The 21,186-nt window shown below is 53.0% G+C and overlaps 1 protein-coding gene across 1 annotated transcript in view; it reads right to left on the bottom strand.

Annotated features, from left to right (window-relative positions):
• Positions 1 to 21,186, bottom strand: part of LOC140899299 (uncharacterized) — a 259,724-nt gene that overhangs the window by 32,125 nt on the left and 206,413 nt on the right. The window contains exons 30-40 of the mRNA XM_073314570.2: positions 16,811 to 16,864; positions 15,252 to 15,296; positions 13,582 to 13,635; positions 11,857 to 11,910; positions 10,716 to 10,769; positions 9,594 to 9,647; positions 8,716 to 8,769; positions 8,386 to 8,430; positions 4,532 to 4,576; positions 3,712 to 3,819; positions 781 to 834 (exon numbers count right to left, since the gene is read on the bottom strand). Of these exons, the coding sequence (XP_073170671.2) occupies positions 781 to 834; positions 3,712 to 3,819; positions 4,532 to 4,576; positions 8,386 to 8,430; positions 8,716 to 8,769; positions 9,594 to 9,647; positions 10,716 to 10,769; positions 11,857 to 11,910; positions 13,582 to 13,635; positions 15,252 to 15,296; positions 16,811 to 16,864 (621 nt within the window). The remainder of the gene's footprint in view (positions 1 to 780; positions 835 to 3,711; positions 3,820 to 4,531; positions 4,577 to 8,385; positions 8,431 to 8,715; positions 8,770 to 9,593; positions 9,648 to 10,715; positions 10,770 to 11,856; positions 11,911 to 13,581; positions 13,636 to 15,251; positions 15,297 to 16,810; positions 16,865 to 21,186) is intronic.

Genomic DNA, 21,186 nt, shown 5'->3' with positions numbered 1-21,186 from the left:
TTACTCCCCATTGTAGCAGATGTTCCTACCTACATTTCTCCATTTAGTATTCTGACCCCCACCCCAAATAATGTGGAGAGGAGGGGTTGGGGGGTGTGCATTAGTGCATCCCAGCCTGGGCAGGTATCCCCCATTAAGAAGGAATAGCACTCATCTGGGGCATAATCAGGGCTGCTGGAGGCAAGCAAGACTCAAGAGATCTGGGGTGACTGAGGTTGGGATGCAATTCTTGAGAGGAAGGCAGAGGAGCGAGCTCCCCAGGTGGGAGAGCTCCTGGTCCATGCGAGCTCATTGCACATGGATATGTCAATGAGAAGCAAAGGGGTAAAGTTATCTGTGTTACCGGAGAGAGGCTGCTGAGGGGGCACTGGAAGGTGTGTGGGTGCTATAGCTCAACCTCCTCCTGTCCCCCAAACGCTCTCACTTTACCCTTTGGGCACAATGCAGTGTTCTCCCTACTTGGGGATTCCAGCCCCTGCCCCACAAAGACGACTGCAATCTGTTTGCCCTTGGGAGCATAATTCTAATGTGTAAGGAGAACAATTCTGTGGAGATGCACTGCGTCTTTGTCCCCATGCACTGCGTCTTGTTCCCCAACCCCCTGCAAGGATTTGAACTACAAGCATGTATGCGTGTGGGGGTGTGGATTTGTCTCTCCTCTCGGCACACATCCTTCATTAATGAACTCAGACTCTGTGCAGGCAGCGGTGCTGAATCTGTAACACTGCATCCCATGCAACTGCAGAGATGTGGAACCATGTGCCCCTTTCACCTCCTTACCTTCTCTCCTTTCTCCCCCAAAGGCCCTTCAGGCCCAGCTGGCCCTTCCTGGCCCTGTAAGAGCATGAACTGAATTAGCAATCATGTCCTAATCTGGAGAGTCCTTGCCAATCCCCGACATTGCACGCAGGAGTGGTGATAGAACATGCTGTGCACCACGCAACCCGGTGGCCAACAGGATGAGCCAGTCTTCAGCTTCTCGTTAAGGGCTTGTGTATCACCTTTGAGTGCTCTCTCACTAGATCCTGGTGCTCATGCCTCTGGCAAGCTCACACTTCCTGGCACAATCCACTGGGAAAACATCACTGCGACACCCGTCACACCCAATAACCCAGACTGAAAGAACAAGGTAGGCTGACAAAGGAGCTGAACATCAAGCCACGGCATCTGTGGGTACACAGAGTCCCTGATGGACTAAGTTTCCAACCTGGCTGCCAGAAATGCCTATCACAGACCCCCAGTGATGAGCTGCCAAAATCTTAACAACCAGTTTCCTCCTCATCCCACGAGGGGGTCGTGGCCTGCTCCTGCCCCCCGGGACTCCTGCCCCATCCAACCCCCTGCATTCCTTGATGCCCACCCCAGGGACCCCTGCCCCATCCACCCCCCTCCCCGACTGCCCCCAGAACCATGCAGGAGGGTCTCGTGGGCCACCGTAGTGGGTACCCACCCCACCCCTAAGAGCCAGAGGGACCTGCTGGGGGGTGAGGTGGGGAGTCCCGGCGGTTCTTCCCTGGGGCGGCTCCCGGAAGCATCCGGCAGGTCCCTTTGGCTCCTAGGGGCGGGGTAGCGTAGCTGGGGGGGGAGCAGCTGCTCCCCCCACTGATCACATCAAAAGTGGCACCTTAGGCGCCGACTCCAGGGGTGCTTCGGGGCTGGAGCACCCACAGAGAAAAATTAGGTGGGTGCAGAGCACCCACCAGCAGCTCCCCGCCCGACCCCAGCTCACCTCCGCACCGCCTCCACCTCCTCCCCTGAAACACCTCGCTCTGCTTCTCTGCCCCCGCCCCCTCCTCCCCAGCTTCCCGCGAATCAGCTGTTCGGCGGGAAGCCAGGGAGGGCTGAGAAGCAAGCGGCGGCTTCGCCCTCAGGCCCAGGGAGGCGGAGGTGAGCTGGGACTGGGAGCGGTTCCCCTGGGCGCCCCCCGGGTTACCTGCTGCGTCGCGGGCGGCCCTTCTCGCGACCCCCTGCCCCAGCTCACCTCTACCTCCCTGGGCCTGAGCATGAAACCGCGTCCTGCTTCTCAGTCCGCCCCGGCTTCCTGCGCGAACAGCTGATTCACGGGAAACTGGGGTTGGGGGCGGAGAAGCAGAGCGGGATGGTGCGTTCAGGGGTGGGGGCAGAGCGGAGATGAGCTGGGGCCAGGCGGGGAGCTGCCGGTGGGTGCTCTGCACTCAACAAATTTTCCTCGTGGGTGCTCCAACCCCGGAGCACCCACGGAGTCGGCACCTAAGGCGCCACTTTTGGCCGGTTGTTAAATTTAGAGGCCCTTTTAGAACTCATGGGACAACCCGGTTCTAAAAGGGCCTCTAAATTTAACAACCGGCTCCAGCTCACCACTGCAGACCCCTCCCTATGCCTAAAAGTTGAAAATCTGGCCCCTCTACAAAGAGCTGGAGGAGGTTCCACAGCATGGCGCTCTGCTATGACTGTGAGCTAAGAGGTGCCTCAGGGGAGCCTCCTGCTGCGGCCACGGGCTACCAGAGACACAAGCAGCGAATACAAGGCAAGGCGCTGGGTTACACTCTGCCCATCCTGCATGCACAGTGGAGCGTAAGGAAGGCAGAGGCTGTTGCATGCCAATTGTAGAGAGTAACCCTGTCTTGGGGAGCTGAAGTTATTTTGCCCAAGATTTTCAAGAGTGACTAGTTATTTGGGGGTGGGGGCAACTTGAGACCCCTGAAGAGGGCCTGTTTCTCAGACAGAGCCGAGCACCTGGAAATCAGGCCCCCCTTCGAGAGTGCTCAAAAGTTGGTCTCCCCAAATCTATCACCATTTTTGAACAGTTTATCTTTTAACCTTGCACCTGGTGCCCCACCCGAGACGTGAACCATTGTTTCCATTAATGCGATGTTCAAAAATGGTGGGGTGTGACCCACCAGTGTGTTGTGAGAAGGACCAAGTGGGGGTCGGCTGTCACTGCCCACATCGCTCCCCACCCTGTGTGTGCCCCAGAAGTGCTCTCCCCGGTCCGCTCGCTTCCACTGGGCAGGGGCAGCAGGCAGTGGCATGGGGAGCAAGACCTGGACCGCAGCAGTGTGGAGGAGGCAGCCGGAACCAGCAAGTGGCCAGTCAGCCTGGGAGTGACTGCGGCCCAGCCCCGGGAAGAGAGGGGCAGCAGGTTGGGGAGAGAGAGCCAAGCAGGTGACTTGGGGTCTGAGGGCTCCTGCACTTTAAATAGCATTCCACAGCCCTGCATGACTCCTCCTAGCAAGTGGTAGTTTTCATTCTCTCTCATTGGTGGGTCCCCCAAAAAGATAAATGCACTTGGTGGGTCACCTCAGTAAAGTTTCAGAACCACTGCACTGATGTCCCTTGGCATGCCCAGATGGAGAGGGTAGGGGAAGAGTGGTGGTGCATATACCATCAAACCTAGATTTTATTAGGGCCTTGGGGGCTATCCCAAATCTTTGTCTCATAAGAGATTCAGTGCTGTAGAGCTTAGGAATGGAAATGCAGGTTACATGTCTTGGGGTAACTGCGGGGTGGGGTAAGGTACTTGGCACTCGGCAGATCTGTAGCCATGCCATACGTAACTAAGACAATAAAGCCGTGGAGCTGGAGAAGAGGAGATCTCCTTCAGCAGTTTAGCTTTGATCACATCTACCAGCTCATGGAGTACGTCTCTAATCCCGCTTACAAGTGGAGTGGCAACTGATGGTGTCATTCTCACCTTACACATCAGTCAAAGAAATCAGAATCTGTACTTACTGGGTATCCAGCTGGTCCTGCAGCCCCACTCAATCCAACAGACCCCTTCTCTCCTGGCACACCAGGCTTACCGCGGATGCCGTCTGGCCCTTGAATGCCTGGAGGCCCCTGCGCAAAGGAAAGAACAGCTATGCATCTATCTCTGCATGTAGATGGGAAGAGCTACTCTATGAATCACACACACATCAGGTGGCATTTGAGTTCCAGTAGTCAGCTACTTCGCCGAAGAGCTGAGAAGGTGAGGAGTGAAATGATTTAAAAAAAAAATCACTCGTATGTTTATAAACTGCACCATCAGAGTCCCCAGAAGTATTTAAAACGTAGCTCACAAAGGCATATTCGCCTAATACCTAATCTTCGGAATCCATCTCGCCCCCTCCCCCACTTTTGAAAAAAAAAGTTTTAAAAAGTTAGATGTTTTGCTGTGGTCAAGGATGCTGGAAAGACAAAACTTGTAGAATGCATCCTCCAGACCTCTTCTGCAGAATAAATACGGACTGACCATAAGCCAGGCAGCTTTGCCTCACACTATGATCCAGTGCACCTTACCCAGAGCTGGAGGGGTCCCCTCTGAGGGTGTGAGGGTGGTGAAGTCTCCATACCCATTCTGTCACCAGTTAGCTTGGGACACATGCTCACTGACAGCTGGACTGAGACCACCAAATCATTTTACATAGGGCAGCGCTCAGCCAAAAGATGGAAACAAATCAGTTTCTGGAGGGATGTGGATGTGCATCTTTCCAGCTCCATCAGTGTCACATGACCGGACACCAGAAGGGTGGTAACTGCATTAGCACACAGCTATCTGTCTTCTACTTACCAGCAGTCCCGGAAGTCCTCTAGGACCTGGGTCTCCCAGTCTCCCCTGAAACAAAGAGGTCATACACTGCTTAATAGTAGAAGGTGAGATGCTCCCACCTAGGCACAGAGACCACCTGTCTCAAAGAGGGGGAATGCAATCAGCTTTTCCATAATGCAAACAGAACACACACAGTTTAATTCAGGTGGGGCCCCTGCAGCGGTCTGCCACCAACATAACGAATGTCTCCAACAAGCACAGAGCCTTTGATAAGTGCCACGTCCCAGGGGCCTATGTTTGCAAAGAGACGAGGGTATCTATTCACTTGTTAACCCTATGTAACACAAAACTACTGTTTCTCTTCTAGTCTCTACGCCTTCTTCTACTTTGCTCACCACTGTAGTATCTCAGCACCTTGCAGCAGTGCATTAAGTAACGTGACTACACACTGGTCACATGTCCGTGGTTCTCTCATCCTCTCCCCAGGGGAGACACGTGTGCACTGAAGTGTCTTGCTGAGTCTGGAAAATCAGGAGCAGGGAACACGTGCTTGTGCTTTGCTCTCGTGGGATTGAACTGAAAGAACCCCACAGAATCCCTGCCCGGGGTTCATGTGTTGCAGGGCCAATTGTAACCAAGGAGGGAGAGAAATGCACTGGCTCAGGCCAAGCCGAACTAAGGACACAAGATGGAAATGTCGGTAACTTTATTGCTGAAAAATATACTCAGTATGTCGAGGGTACACCGCAGCTTCGACCTGCAGTATTTGAAATGGAGGTCAGTGTGTGTTAACTGTCTTCATGACTCCTCTCCCAAGCTGCAAACCTTCTCAGGTGCAACGAGGGATCAGAACATGTTCAGATGAGTAGCTGAAACGGGGAGCAGCTGCATTCTGCTGCATGGCACGGCCTCCATTTACAGATTATAAAGGATTCTGAACAGTAAAATCTAATTTAAAGACGGTTTCTCACATTGTGAATTCAATCAACCAGAAAACCGCATTCTAGCACTTGCATTCTGCAGAGGTGAGACTGGAACTGAAGGCCTCGGAGATCCCAGTTCCATACCTTTTCCTTGAGACTCCAAGGTAGCTGGGGAGGGAGTCTGTTACGCATACCCCAGTGCCTATGGGGAGGGAGTCTGTTACGCATACCCCAGTGCCTATTTTTGTGGTGCAGTGGAACAGGGAGCCTGAATCAACCAAAATGCACAATGTCCCACAATCTCCGGCAGCCTCGAGAGGTCTGGCTGCCCAGAGGCCGTATGAGCTTTGACCAAAGTGGTCATACTTGGGTGCTTAAAGTTGAAAGCAGGAACGCCAGAGGGCTGATCCAAAGCCATGGGGGTGAGTGGGCATTAGTGGCCAATATTGAGAAGCTAAGGCCACAATTAGAGTCACGAAAAGAAAAGGAGGACTTGTGGCCCCTTAGAGACGCACAAATAAATTGGTGAGTCTCTAAGGGGCCACAAGTCCTCCTGTTCTTTTCGCGGATACAGACTAACCCGGCCGCTCCTCTGAAATTAGAGTCATGTGGCTGGCGTACTGCAGAGTGCAATACCTCTTCCTGCCACAGGTGGGATTTCAGGTGCAGGAGACCTCCGGGGGTTGGAAATTTTTCGACCAAAAGGTTTTCATGGGAAAATACGGGTTCATCAAAAGCAAAACACCGTTTGCGGGAAGGCACTGGGTTTGACAGAACTTCGGTCGAGGAAGGTTTCTCAGGTCCAGGATGCAAGAGCTGGTCAAAATGAGAACGTGAGCGAGACTGCCCCAAGCTAGTTAATACCCTGCTTAGATCACTCGCCGGGGATGTGGGAGACCTAGGCTCTAGTCCCTGCTCCAAGTCAGAGGCTGGCAGGTCTTCCACATCCCAGGCGAGTACCCTCACTACGGTGCTATTGGCTACCCTGGGGCATCCCTTGCATTGCTTATTCATCAAAAACACTTCTGAAGGTCTCAGTCCCTTACGTGGAATGGGAGAAGCGCCCAAACCCTGGACAGTATTCATAGGATGGGAAAACCATTTCCTGCTCGGCTCTAAGGATACCTGGCTGCCCCCAGCTGGCCCTGCAGCATGACAGCTGCAGGCAGGAGAGGGAGGAGGCACAAAGCAGGGGACAGGGATTCTGTGGGGGCTCTTTCAGTTCAGCCCCACATGGGCAAAGCGTAGGGGGGTCTGCACGGGCTCCTTGCTGCCTCCGCTCCTCATTTCCCAGACACAGCGGCAAGCGGAGGAGAAAAGGTGGAATTCGGATCCTGCGCATGGGCTCTCTGAGCTGGAAGCAGGGAGTGTGTGGGTGTGTTACATGTGGGCACAGGGGGTCATGCTGAGCCGGGAGTGCAGGGCAGATGCGGGTCCAGAGCGGAGGAGAGGTTACGTAGTAAGACAAGTGGTTCTCAGACTCGGGGCGGGGAGGGGGGGCGCTGTCTGAGCTGGGTTGGGTTGGGGGGAGCTGAAGAGCCTGGAGGAAGTTTTGAGTTGGGAAAGAAGTGGGTTAAATAAAGGGAGAATGGAGTCACTTGGTGAAAGAGGGAGAGGGTGATGGGTAGTTTGGAGGAGGAGGAGGAGAAGTTGGGACTGGTGTAAAGGGGACACAAAGGGATGGATAATTTTCTCCCATCCTGCCCTTTACGATAAAGTTCTTCTGTACAGGGGAAAGGGAAGGGGAGTATCTTTTTCCTCTCAATTCCCCCCCAAATCTCTCTTACCCCCCTGCAGCAAAATATTTCCCCGCAAGGCTCACTAGCCCTGCATTCCAGTTTTTCCATTTGGAAACTATGATTCACCTGCACTGGAGCTGGGGGAGAGGGGAGCTGAGCAGCGTGCTCCCTGCAGCCCTACTGCCTATTTGGGGGCACCAGCTCCGTGGCAAACCCACCCCCGTCTCCATGGCACCTCGCCCGTCTTGCCAGCCTGCCCCGATCCCACCCCACCCCCGTCAACCCAGGTGACCGTATTGACGCTGCCCCCATCCTCAGGAAGTTCACACAATGCGGCACCAGCCAATCAGGTTAGCAGATGTGACAGCCAACTCCCCTTCCAAAGGGAGATATCAATCTGGCGGCTGAGCTGACGCAGCTAAAGTGTTGACACATTAATTGGAACTAAATTACCTGGGCTCAGGTGTTTCTGTCACAGTGATGGCCTCTACATGGAGCAGGAAAAAACTGGGAAGGGGGAGGGCAGCTTAGGAAGTTCCAGGGGCATTGCCTTCTCTTTGTTACTGCCCCCGGGGCTCTTGAGCACCTGCTGTTACTTGGGGGGGAGTTGTGAGCCAGCTCCTATTTGGGGTCTGCTCAGCCACTGGTAGCTGCTCCTCCGCAGGTGTGCCCTAGAAGTCATTACACTGGGCCTGTCGTGAGGGGTGGACCCCATGCCGCAATCAAGGTGGGAGGCCCCTCGTTATCTCTTTTTTTGTACCAAAATCCCTGACACAGGCTCTCATCCCCATAGGGCTCCTTTGCTCCACCTGGCTGGGCTGGGCTGGGATCCAGCCCCAGGAGGCACCCATGAACAGACGGAGACAGCTCTAACAAGCGCGCCCCTTGCCGCTTTCCACCGCTGGGGTGTCCTAGCAGAGGCACAGTAACCCTGTGGAAACCCACAGAGGGGCAAACTCAGCTCCCACCCTCCTCCTGACTGGCCTGACCACACAGGAGGCCAGGTCTGGGTGTGCAGGGCTGCTCCGGCCTCCAGCACTTAGATGCGAGCACCCAGCCCAAGGACAGCACAGTCATGGCCTCGTGGGGGCCCTGTCCGTGCCCTGACCTTTCACACCGGTGTTAAATGAGCTGGCAAAGCTGGCCGAATCCTTGCAGTACCTGGGGCATCTTGCCACATGTAAAGAGAGAGGAAAGACAGGATGGGACATACCTGTGGACCAGGGGGACCTTTCCCACCAGGTGGGCCAGGGGGAGCCTGTGTGAGGAGAGAGAGGCAGAGATCAGAGCCTGAATATTTCACCCCCCTTTTGCTGAGCGCTCACTGCACATAGGCTGGTTGGTTGAGAGGCTTTTTGACCTTCTCACCACAGAGGCTCAAGCTAACCACTTCAACAACCCGCAGGCCTGCACCAGACTTCATTTAACCGCTGGGCGCGGAAGTCACATCAGACCTATCAGTGCCCACAGAAAACAGATGGGCCCTGGAGTTCTGGGGTGTGCTACAGGCTGGTTCTACTGAGAGGCAGGGAACAATACTCACTTTGGGACCAGCTTTTCCTGGAAATCCTGGTGGGCCTCGCATTCCAGGCTCTCCCTGCAAGAAGGAGCAGAAAGAAGTTTGTTAATATTTGTTCTGCTGAAGAACCTCTTGGGTGCAGCAGCAGCCATCTCTCAGTGAAGAATGGTGAATAGGTTGAGAAGGTTAAGGAGAGCTGGTCAGAAAATAGGGGTGAGGGGGAAGCCTACACAAATGTCCTGACCAGTTCTAGAGGCGAGTGCTACTGATGTGCGTTGGTGGAGACAGGAAGCTGGAGTTTGGGAAACGATTGTAGGGTAACTTCACAGACATGAATACCAATAAGTGTGCCCAACTGATTTGAGATAGGCCAGAGTCAACACCCCAAACACCCACAAAGTTTGATCTGGGATCCAGCCTTTTTAACAGGTCCTTATAATAAGCCAAACCCAGACACTGGAAATGCAAACTCCTAAATTTCAAGGAAGTTTGGAACCCAGCAACTCAGGCCTATCTCTGTCAGTAACATGGAGTGACGAACAGATGTAGCAGGATTTCACTGTGTTCATATTGCTCCCACCCTAAATGTCTGTTCTACAGCCATTTCCCCTCTGAATTCAAAACCACCACCACTTTCTTTTAAATCCAACTTTGGTCCGCCAGGAAATGAATGGGGAGGTGGGTGGGGGAAGGAGCATAAGCAGCACAAGAGATACCAGAGATACTGGAAGAACAGTACAGTCGGATCCTGCAGAGACTAATCCTACACCCTGTTCCTAGCACTGGAAGTAGATCGTTTTCTCCACAGTCACTGCCCCAGTAAATGGCAAAGAAAAACCTCTTTGCAGGTCATCCCAGAGTTCCCAACAATCTTCATCTTTGTAGCTCTTTCACGGTCCTACCTTTTCACCCATGGGTCCTGGCTTTCCTCTGTCACCAACAGGTCCTGGGTAGCCCTGGGACAGAAAGCCATTGATACTGGTCAGTTAAGGCTGACACACTGTATTCTCTCTCAGTGAGAGGGATGAAATGGAGGAAGCTAGCAGCCTATGGATGGCGGTGCTCATGTCCGAGATGTGGCACCAGACGTCCAGAAGAGGTGGTGGTCATCACACAGGTTAAGGTTTCACACACCTGCCTCTGTTTATTTGGCCTTTTCTCAAATTAACCACCTTACCTTAAACCAACCTTAACAATCTCTTACAAATGAGAGTCTTGTGGCCCTCCAGCTGCTTTGGCCAGCAGTGCCATGCCTAGCTGGCTACCCCTCAGACATTTAACGCTGCCCCCTTCCCACTGGATTAGGAGAACCTCATGAGAGCACTGAAAATGGTCACTCAAAAACTAGACCACACCCCTCCCGCCGCCAGAATGGGATGTGCTAGTCCTGAGTATCATTCTGCTTATTCAAATAGCACACAGCTGGGGTGAAGAGGGGCTCAGCAGGGCAGACGGTGCCCATTCAGCTTATTTATTTAGCCAGAGAAGAAGGCGAGATCTTGTGGGGAAAGAGGCTGTATGTGAAGCTGTATGTGCCTCACTTTAACCCGGGGATCAGGGCCGAGAGCTGCACAACGCAACATGAGGGTTTCCAAACCTCCCCTCAAAGCAACAAGGTGGAAGTCACCAAACCTCTTCTGGGCAGACCCATGATTCAGGTCTGGGACTACTAGAGGAAGGGGGTTAGTTCTGCCACGCCAGTAGGGGGGCAATAAGCTAGTATTGGAAAACTGGCCTGAACGAAGCCAGCCATTCTCACTGACTTGCGCCCTGTTCCTTGCACAGAGGAAATTCCAGGGATATACCCAGTGTAGCCAATGGTGCACAGCTGGGCAGGGCCTGTAACTCTATAAAAGCCCCTTACACTGAATGTCAGAGGTGCCAGGTGCCTCTGTGCCTCCCTTCCGGGCAGCTATTTTTTTCCAAGCTCACCCTCTCTCTGCCTCTGCCCCATATGTGCTCAAACAGCTGCCTGCTTGTTGCTAGGCCTCATTTTGCACTGGGAACAGACGGGTATCACTTACATACATCCCGACAGGTCCTTGCAATCCTTCCAAGCCAAGTTTACCAGGCAGCCCCTGACCGGAAAGAAACGAAAAATGTAACAAATGCAGCAAGACTGGCTTCAATACAGATGGTGCCAACGTCAGCATGGAAGGAGCAGTAAAAGATGACCAAGAACTAGGGTGCATAGATCTCACCAGCTAAAAGCTCATCCAAACAGACATTGTCTTTTATGGGTCTAATCCTAAAAGGTGCTGAGCACTTGCAACTCCTGTTGGCTTCAGTGAGGACTGTGGATACTCGGAGTCAGGCTCCAAAAGGACAAGTTATAGAGTTGTACCAATATCTGATTCTTTGATTTGGCCACTACACTCCACCCCCCAACAATTGTTTTGGGTCGAACAAAGCGTTTCATTTAACGTGAGGGGTTTTTAACCATTTTTCTTTCTTTCTTGAATTTAAGAGCATTGATGTTAAACTCAAAACAGCCGGTTTTGATAATTTTTTCCTGACTGAAACAATTTGGTGAGTTCGACATAGATTCGCACGGTGTTTTGGTCGACTCAAATCTTCATCTTTCCTCCAAAAAAAAGTTGTCCAAAACCTGCCACCCAGCTCCAGTGTTCAGCCAGGTGCAATGTTGGGCCATCTGGGGAAATCAAAGCTAGCAACACAGACTGCACCATGGGAAGGGGAAAAGTGGCAGAGCTTCTTCTCTCTGCAGAGAGCCAAGACAGGTAATTCAAGAGGTCACATGGCCTGAGGCAGCTGGGACTGTGCGTATTGGGAGATAAAAGAAAATACATAAAGGCTCCTCTGGCTCAGAGCCAGCAAGAGCCTGAGCTGGAACGTGTTGATATCCAGCTAATATGTAATGAGCCCTTTTCCCAGGAGTCTAGACAACATGTCCGATGTTTCAGTGTGTCATTGAAAAGCACCCTTCTGTCGCTATCCACTTTGTGAAGCACTTCAAAATAAGGGACCCACCCAGCCTCACACTGATCTCTCTCTGAAGAGATGCTACCACAGAGCCAATCCCAGAAGAACATTCCAAAATGCCAACTAAGCGAAGCCTTTTGTCATTAAGACCAAGCTACATGAAATGGCTCCATGGAGTTCCATCACCCCGCACACGTACACCATCTCATTAGTGGCTCTTACCTTTGGCCCCGGTGAACCTGGGTCTCCATCTGGTCCTGGTTTTCCTGGAGGGGCCTTAAAACAACATTTGGAGAGAGGTGTCATTAACGGAGTCACCTTATAAGGCCATTTCAGGCCTTGGCACTCATTGCTCACTTAGCTGAGCATGGCAATCTAGTTAATATTTGATCGTAATGCATTAACTCTGCCTCTATGGATAGTTGCCGCAGCTCCTGTCTGGCTATGTTCAGTAGCCCTCGATCACCAGTAGCCCAAAGCTGGCACTGCAGAGAGACTGAACCTGGCATGCTGGGTGGCACTCACAGGGCACTGTCTTCAGTATACCTGATGCCCTGCGCAGCAGTAAAGCAGTTAATGGATTCTCAGACATTCTTTCTGGGGATGGCGCAAGACAGTCACCTTATTGACTGAGAAAGTAAGTAGATCTGGGTGCCTTTGGGCCCTGGCAGCTGTATATGGATATTCTGTGCGTTCACATGCGTGCACTGTCCTGGGTGGACTCTGAAGCCTGCCCCAGCGCACGTGATCATGACACCCCTAGTGGTTGCATCATCTGGGGGGGTCATAAGACCAAATGCTACTTCACAATGTGACTGCTCCACAGCTTACTGCCAGCTCTCTGTTACTGGCTGCTCCAGCAGCAGGTCCCATGTTATTTACTCTCTGGCATAGCACTGCTAAATGGGCACCGTCTCTGGATTTCCATTAGACTTTTCTATCTGCGGGCACCTAGGGGAGGTTTGTACAGACTCACTGTAGATGCATTTTCGTCATAGAAGTTCAGTGATCGGATTCCCCAAACCAGCCTTATGTATACAGGCCCAGGGAGTGACGTAAGCATTGCACACCACCCATGAAAAAACATGAAGGAAAGAGAAGCGCCTCCTTGTTGAGGTGTCTCTCAGGCAGCAGTCTTCTCCTCTCCATTCAAGGCATGAGCCAACACCCACTTCTGCCAATTGGGACTTTTCATGGATTTTAACAGGTGTTGGGTCAAGCCCTTTAAGAGTACTCTGCGGGAGGGGTTCCCAATCTGTGGCACACGTACCCCTATGGGGGGCTGGGGGGTACGTGAGACATCTCTTGCGGGTAAGCAGGAGAAACTGTGTAAAGATGGATTTATTAATTATTTTATTTATTGCATTTTCATAATAGACTACTCAGACGAAGCTTTAAAACTCTGGGAATTTGTTATATAAAATACAGTAGTTAATTTACTTCAAGGTGCACCAGTGAGAACACAGACACACAGAGATGCTGAGGTACAGATCCCAGGTTCAGTTGCTTGGCAACTGTCCAGTCTAACTGAGCCCAGAACTTAGCCAGGGTTTGGTTTTGTCCCCCCCCGCCCCCCGAGTTGTATACGGCACACTAGAACTATATCTGTACGCAACAGTGAAATATGGGCAGATGACTAAAGACAGGTAGTGTTAAGAAGAACACTAGTGATGAGAAGGGTAGGGGTACACAGGCAGCTGGTAGGTCTGGAAGGGGGCACACAATAAGAAAAAATTAGGAACCTCTGCTTAAGGGGGTTGGATCCTCCCACCTGTTCCTAGTGAGAGAACAGCAGCAACATATTGATGATGGCTGGTAAGGGAATTCAGCCCCTATCTACCATCCACCACCCTCCCAGGGCACACAGCAAAGCAGCGGACTTTCTGCCTTAGTGCTGGGAAGACTAACGCAACAGACAAACTACCGCAGAATGAAGATGCTCCTTACTATTGGTCCAGGAGGTCCATCATGCCCTCTGTCACCTGGTAAGCCACCAGAACCCTGGAGAGAACAGCAAAAGATCACAACATAAATGTTGAAAGTTGGGGGCGGGGAAGTGTTACTGGTAAGGGAGACACACAGGGGTATGGCCTGCCAAAGAGCGGTGCAGCCTGCCACGGGACCAATGCTGGTGCTCCTGGTAAGCTGTATGTGCTCACAGCCGCACGCTCTCCTGGAACGGGCTTCTGTAATACTTGGCTCTTGTGTGTCTGTGGATTGGTCACCGATGAAAGTTCATTTAAAAAAAATAGCCTGGAACAGAGCATTCCAGTAAGGTTGGAACAGAACACCTCCCCCTTCGCAGCATGGAACGTTTCCATTTCAAAACGACTTTACAAAACGATTTAAAAAAAAATTATGTATTATATCATTTCAAGTTCAAAAAGTCAAATTTGGAACAAAATCTTTGTGATTTTTATCCAAATGAAAATGTTTTCAATGATTTGAAAATGATCAATCTGAAGCAAACTGGATTTTGGAATTTCATTTTGTGGGATTTTTTTTTTTGGGGTCTTTGTTCCATTTTGGACCAGAAAAAGAACATCCAAATGGCAGAATTTCCCACAAAATGGAAAATCTGGTTCCCGCCCAGCTGTAGCTGCTGGCTCCAACTGGTCCCATCTCAGGTCTGGTTTTGATAACCCAATGGCACATGTTTTTTTCTGAAAGGGGCAACTTCTGCAGCCTCCCCTCCCTTGCTCGTCTCTGCACAGATAAGCAGGTGGGGGCTGCACATTACTTGGCAATGGAAATCCTCATCCGACCTCCCATCATCCAGAGAAAGAGATGCACCCCTTACAATGCACCCCAAGGGCCTCTCTCAGGCAGTGTCCGGAAAGAAGTCGTTTTAAGGTGACTGGTAGCAGTTCACCGGCATTTCAGAGAGCTGGACAGGGTCAGATGGGGAGAGGGGGTTAAGAGAGCGAAGGCTGCTATAAGGCAGCACCTGAGGCAGAAGGATGCTGTTGTATCTCCGCCCGAAGAGGGGAGGCATGTGATAGGTCAGCTCTCAAGCATTCTAGGTTAAATCTTGTACCACTGAACTGGGTCGTTATTAGCTGACGATCGAACATGGAAAGTTTGTGTTGGAAGGTAATAAGACCCCACAGCAGGTTTGCTTGCAGTAGGATTTTGTTAACATTAACAAGGGTGTTGCGGGGTCTAAAGTGACAAACCCCTATCTCTAATCAAAACCCTGGATCTGAATACAGGGCAGGACCCTCTTTACACTCAGAGGTCACACCCAGGAAGGCAAGGCTGACTGGTTAATTGAACTAAGGTTGGACTTGATCTTTGCTCAAGGAGCCACCATCATTAGGGAACTAGCCTAGGACTTGATAGACTCAAGTTCAATTCCTAGCTCTGCCACAGACTTCAGGTGTGATCTTGGGCAAGTCGCTTAGTCTTTCGGTGCCTGAGTTTCCCATCTGTGCAATGGAGATAATAGCCCTGCTCTGCCTCACAGGGGTATGTGAGGATAAGTACATTAAAGATTGTGAAGCACTTTGAGATCTACGGACAAACAGCTGCATACAAGAGCTAGGTATTATTGTCATGCTGACGTGGCTCAAAGGACTGGAAGAATTTAAAACAAACACACAAGGAATTCTACTCACAGCTGGTCCCTTTCTGCCAGGGCTCCCCATGGCACCTGATGCACCCTGCAGGATAAGTTAGACAGATAAGGACCAAGAGAGATCACAAACCTTCCCCCAGCTCCCACCCAGCACTGTATTCTATGAACATGGATTTGCACATGATCTCAGCTTTCCCTGTAAGGGAAGTGCTCTAGTGATACAAGCTGGAATCACGTGTAAACCTGACAGCTCATTCCTATTAAAGGTTAGATCAGAATAGGGTTGCCAGGCGTCCGGCTTTCAACCAGAACACCCAGTCAAAAAGGGACTCTGGTGGCTCCGGTCAGCACCGATGACTGAGCCATTAATAGTCTGGTTAGTAGTGCAGTGGGGCTAAGGCAGGCTCCCTGTCTGCCCTGGCTCTGTGCAACTCCCCAGAAGCAGCCAGCATGGAGCTGCCTGGCTGCACCTCCGTCTAGCCGCTTCTGGGAGCGGCGCAGAGCCAGGGCAAGCAGGGAGCCTGCCTTAGCCCTGCTGCACCACCGACTGGGAGCAGCCTGAGGTAAGCGCCACTCGGCTGGAGCCCGCACCGTAAACCCCCTGCCCCAGCTCGGAACCTCCTCCTGCACCCCAAACTCCTCAGCCCTAGCCCCACCCCAGAGCCCACACCCCCATCTGGATCCCTCACCCCCTCCCACCCCAGCCCAGAGGCCCTCCCCCCACATCCTGAACCCCTCATTTCTGGCCCCACCCCAGAGCCTGCACCCCCAGCTGGAGCCCTCACCCCCTCCCAAACCCAAACCCTCTGCCCCAGACTAGTGAAAGTGAGTGAGGTTGGGGGAGAGCAAGCGACGGAGGGAGGGGGGCTGGAGTGAGTTGGGGGCAGGGCCTCAGAGAAGGGGTGGAGCCTCGGGGCAGGGCAAGGGTGTTCCGTTTTGTGCAATTAGAAAGTTGGAAACCCTAGATCAGAAGCAAGGAGTTTCAGGATCTCATCCTAGCTCTTAATAAATGTCTGTTCCCAGCACATCACTATGCAGTTTGGTTCTATGCAGCGCCTCTGCATGAAGGGCTCAGGACTGGAACAACAGGGTCCAGTGTGCTAGGAGTGAGGGTTGAGGGTCGTTGGCAGAGCTATTTCTGGGCACAGAACTGGCATGTCTATGAGAGCACAGAGGGTGGCTGCAGGTGACAGAAATGAATGGGCAGAGCTGGAGAGAGAACTGGAATGCTGGAGGTTTGGTGCAAGTGGGGAATGAGGAGCATGAGTCATGCCAGCCCCAAGCCTGCGCTGTAAAACCCTCACTGCCATGCAAAGATGGGCCTAGACCACCAAGTTTGGATCCAGCTCCGAAAGTCCCCAAGCCTGAGGGAGTTTGGTCTGTGGTTCGGTTCGGATTCATCTCCCTGCTTTTAGGGGTACGTTTATAAGAGACTTACCAAATTTACCAGAGACAAACCAACACTGGAACCAACGAATATCGGAGTTAACATAACATGCAGTAATACAGCAGCTTTCACCTGCAGCCCTGGCCCCTGTAGCCAGCATGGCAATTACAATATAATGAAGAATATTTAAGTATATAGTATAGAATGGGAACCTGTGTACCAGGCTTTCCTTCTGGGCCTGCTATTCCAGGAATGCCTCGTAAGCCCTGTAAAGGAGATTTTTACCTTGGATAAGAATATGAATTAAAATAGGTGCTCAGATTTTAAATGCTGAAAATATAGACGGCAAAAGCAGCTTTTAAAGGACACCGTTATGTGCAACTATATAAGCAAACACAAATATTTTCATAAGAGCAATTTAAACAAATGGGAAAAAACAGTTACTTATCTTCTCGTATTTGTTGTTCTTCAAGATGCGTTGTTCATGTACATTCCACGTTAGGTGCGAGCGTATTGCGTGCACAAGCGTCAGAAACTTTTTCCTTTAGCGGCTCCTGTTGGGGCCCCCTGACTGGTGCCACTGTGCCGTGCATATATACCCCTGCTGCCCAACCCCCTCTGGTTCCTTCTTGCTGGCGACTCCAACAGAGGGGTAGGAGGGTGGGTGGTGGAATGGACGTAAACAACACATCTCGAAGAACAACAGTTACGAGAAGGTAAGTAACCGTTTTTTCTTCTTCGAGTGCTTGTTCACGTCCATTCCACATTAGGTGAATCACAAGCTTACCTCAAGAGGAGGGTAGGAGTCACGGGAACAACTGATTGGAGGACCGCTCTGCCAACCACCGCATCCTCTCTGGCCTGCTAATTGACCGCATAGTGGGTTGTGAAGGTGTGCACCGAGGACCAGGTGGCTGCTCTTCAGACCTCCTGGATCAGGACCTGTGCCAGGAAAGCAGAGGAAGTCACTTGCGCCCTGGTCGAGTGACTGCCAGGGCTGGAACACCTGTGAGTTCATAGCACGCCCGGATGCAGCTTGTTATCCAAGACAAGATCCGCTGCGGCGACATCGGGAGGCCTTTCATCCTCTTGGCTATGGCCACGAACAACTGCACAGATTTACGAAAGAGTTTGGTGCGCTCCAAATAGAAAGCCAGCACTCAACGGACATCCAGGGTGTGTAGGCTGCGGTGACTCGGGTCCGTATGGGGTTTTGGAAAAAACACTGGCAGACAAATGTCCTGGCCCAAATGGAATTGTGAGACCACCTTAGGGAGGAACTTGGGGTGCGGTCAGAGCTGCACCTTATCCTTGTGAAACACTGTATATGATGGCTCAGAGGTGAGAACCCTCAGCTCGGACACCCTTCTGGCTGAGGTAATGGCCACCAGAAATGCCACCTTCCAGGAAAGGTGGAGGAGGGAGCAGGTAGCGAGGGGCTCAAACGGGGGTCCCATGAGTTTAGAGAGGACCAAGTTAAGGTTCCAAGGAGGGACTGGGGGGCGTGAGTACGGAAACATCCTCTCCAATCCATTGGGTGGGAAACCACCGAGCCCCCCGAAAACCCTGGATGGAAGGCAGAGATGACCGCCAGGTGCACTCTAAGTGAGGACGGGGCCAGCCCCTGCTGCTTGAGGTGCAGGAGATATTTGAGAATGGCTTGCACCGGGGCCTGGCACGGCTGCACCTGCTGGGGCTCACACCAACAGGAAAACCTTTTCCACTTGGCCATATAGGTAGCCGTGGTAGAGGGTTTCCTACTGCCAAGCAGAATCTGCTGCACAGGAAGGGAGCACTGGCTCTCCAAGGCGTTTAGCCACAGGGCTTCCACACCGTCAGGTGTAGTGATTGCAGGTCGGGGTGGAGAAGCCGCCCACCGTCCTGCGTGATGAGGTCCCAGTGTAGGGGCAGGACTACCGGGGCCTCCACTGACAGCTCTAGGAGTGTTGTGTACCAGTGCTGGCGGGGCCATGCCGGGGCGATGAGGACCACCACCGCCCTGTCCCTGCGTACCTTGAGCAGGACCTTGTGTACCAAGGGGAGCGGGGGAGCGGAAGCATGACATCTGCTCTGAGTGTCCACTCGTGCATGCGATACAACCTGCTGAGGTAGTCTGCCAGCTTGTTTCGCACCCCTGGGAGATATGACGCCTCGAGGAGAACGGCGTGGGCTATACAAAAGTCCCAGAGGAGGAGAGCCTCACGACAGAGCGGTGAGGAACGGGCCCCGCCCTGCTTGTTTATATAAAACATGGCAGTAGTGTTGTCTGTCAGAACTGTCACACTGTGACCACTCAGAGTGGCGTGAAAGGTCTGGCAGGCTGGACGAACCGCCCTGAGCTCCCTCACATTGACATGGAGCAACTGCTCTGCTCCGGACCACAAGCCCTAAGTCCTGAGGTCCCCCAGGTGAGCCCCCCATCCGTGGTCTGACGCGTCCACCTCCAGCGTCAGGTCCGGCTGTGGGGTGGCAAAGGGGATGCCTTCACAAACCACAGGCTGGGTCTGCCACCACCGCAGGGAGTTCAGAACGTCCCTTGGGGCTGTCATTACCAAGTCCAGGGGGTCCCTGCCTGGGCGGTACACCCGAGCGAGCCACGCCTGCAGTGTCCCAAGTCTCAGTCTGGCCTGCCTGACCAGGTGCGTGCATGCTGCCATGTGGCCAGCAGCCGCAGGCAGCACCTGGCCGTTGTCATTGGAAACTGGCGCAGGAGGCCACTGCTTGCTGGATAGCCTGGAATTGGGATACTGGAAGGCTTGCCCTGGCCTGCAGCGCATCCAGGAGCTCCCCTATGAATTCCACTCTCTGCGTGGGCATGAGAGTGGACTTGGGGACGTTGACCAGGAGCCCCAGCTCGCAGAACAATCTCAGGGCCACCTCCACGTAGCCCCGCACTTCCGCTTCGGATCGACCCATCAGGAGCCAATCGTCGAGGTACAGGTACACCCAGATTCTCTGCCTCCGTGAGAAGGCCACCACCGCCATGCACTTCGTGAACACCCGTGGGGCTGTGGCTAGACTGAACGGGAGAACCGCAAACTGGTAATGCTCTTGGCTCACGGTGAAGCGCAGGAACCGCCGATGAGCTGGGTGGATGGCGATATGAAAGTATGCGTCCTTCATGTCGAGGGCTGCGTACCAGTCCCCTGGATCCAGGGAAGGGATGATGGTGCCCAGAGAGACCATGCGGAACCGAGCCTTGACCAGGAACTTGTTGAGCCCGCGCAGGTCTAGGATGGGACGAAGGCCCCCTTTGGCCTTGGGGATGAGGAAGTACCGGGAGTAGAAACCTTTCCCCCTTAGGCCGTGTGGCACCACCTCTACTGCCCCCGCCCCCAGCAGCAAGCGAACCGCCTTCTCTAGGAGATGCTCGTGAGAGGGGTCCCTGAAGAGGGACGGGGAAGGGGGGTGGGAGGGAGGGAGCGAAGAGAATTGCAGTGAGTACCTGTTCTGTACCGTGCGTAAGACACAACGGTCCGACATACTGCTGGACCACGTACGGGAGAAACGGGCCAGGCGGTTTAGGAAACAAGGGGACGGATCCGGTGACTGGTCTGGTACGCTGTCCTCGAGCGCACCTTCAAAAGCCTGGTTTAGTGCCCGGCTGGGACTTGTGCGGGACCTCGGTTCTGGCCCGGTACGTTATTATTGTTATTATTGCGCTGTCGCCTGTTATCCCTGCCTCGCCTACGGGAAGGCTCATGCCTATGACGAGGCTGGTACTGTTGCTGAGGGGGAGGCTGCGGCTTAAAGGGCTTCCTCTGCATCACCGGGGTGTGCATACCCAGCGACTTAAGTGTAGCCCTTGAGTCCTTGAGGCAATGCAGCCTTGCGTCTGTCTGGTCCGAAAAGAGCCCGGACCCTTCAAAGGGGAGGTCCTGGAGTGTGCTCTGGACCTCAGGTGGCAGGCCTGACTCCTGCAGCCACGCCGAGAGCCTCATGACCACCCCCGACACAATTGTTCTGGCCGCCGCGTCTGCTGAATCCAGGGAGGCCTGGAGAGAGGTCTTAGCCACTGTCTTGCCCTCGTCCACTAGGACCGTAAACTCCTGTTGGGAACCTTGCGGGAGGTTGTCCTTAAACTTCCCCACCGCTGCCCAGGCGTTAAAATTATGCCTGTTGAGGATGGCCTGCTGGTTCGCAATCCTCAACTGAAGGCCCCCGACGAGTACACCTTTCTGCCAAAAAGGTCCAGGGATTTTGCCTCCTTGGCCTTAGGTGCCAGGGCCTGTTGACCATGGTGCTCCTTTTCATTCACCGCCGAGACCACCAGGGAGCACGGACTTAGGTGGCAAAATAGGAATTCGTAGCCCTTTGACGGGGCGAAGTACTTGCACTCCACACCCTTGGCTGTTGGAGCACTAGAAGCTGGGGGTCTGCCATATAGTCTTATAATTTGATTGGATGGTCTTAATGAGTGGGAGCGCTATTCTAGATGGACCTTCAGGGCTCAAAATGTCCACCATGGGGTCCTCCTGCTCAACCGTCTCCTCGGCCTGCAGCCCCAAGTTCTGGGCGACCCTATGCAGTAGCTCCTGGTGGGCTCTGTGGTCTATGGGAGGACGGCCGGACACCGCTGTTCCCGCCA

The sequence above is a fragment of the Lepidochelys kempii genome, chromosome 16 (genome assembly GCF_965140285.1).
Source record: "Lepidochelys kempii isolate rLepKem1 chromosome 16, rLepKem1.hap1, whole genome shotgun sequence".
NCBI classification, from domain to species: domain Eukaryota; kingdom Metazoa; phylum Chordata; order Testudines; family Cheloniidae; genus Lepidochelys; species Lepidochelys kempii.
This window is presented reverse-complemented; position numbering and strand designations above follow the sequence as displayed.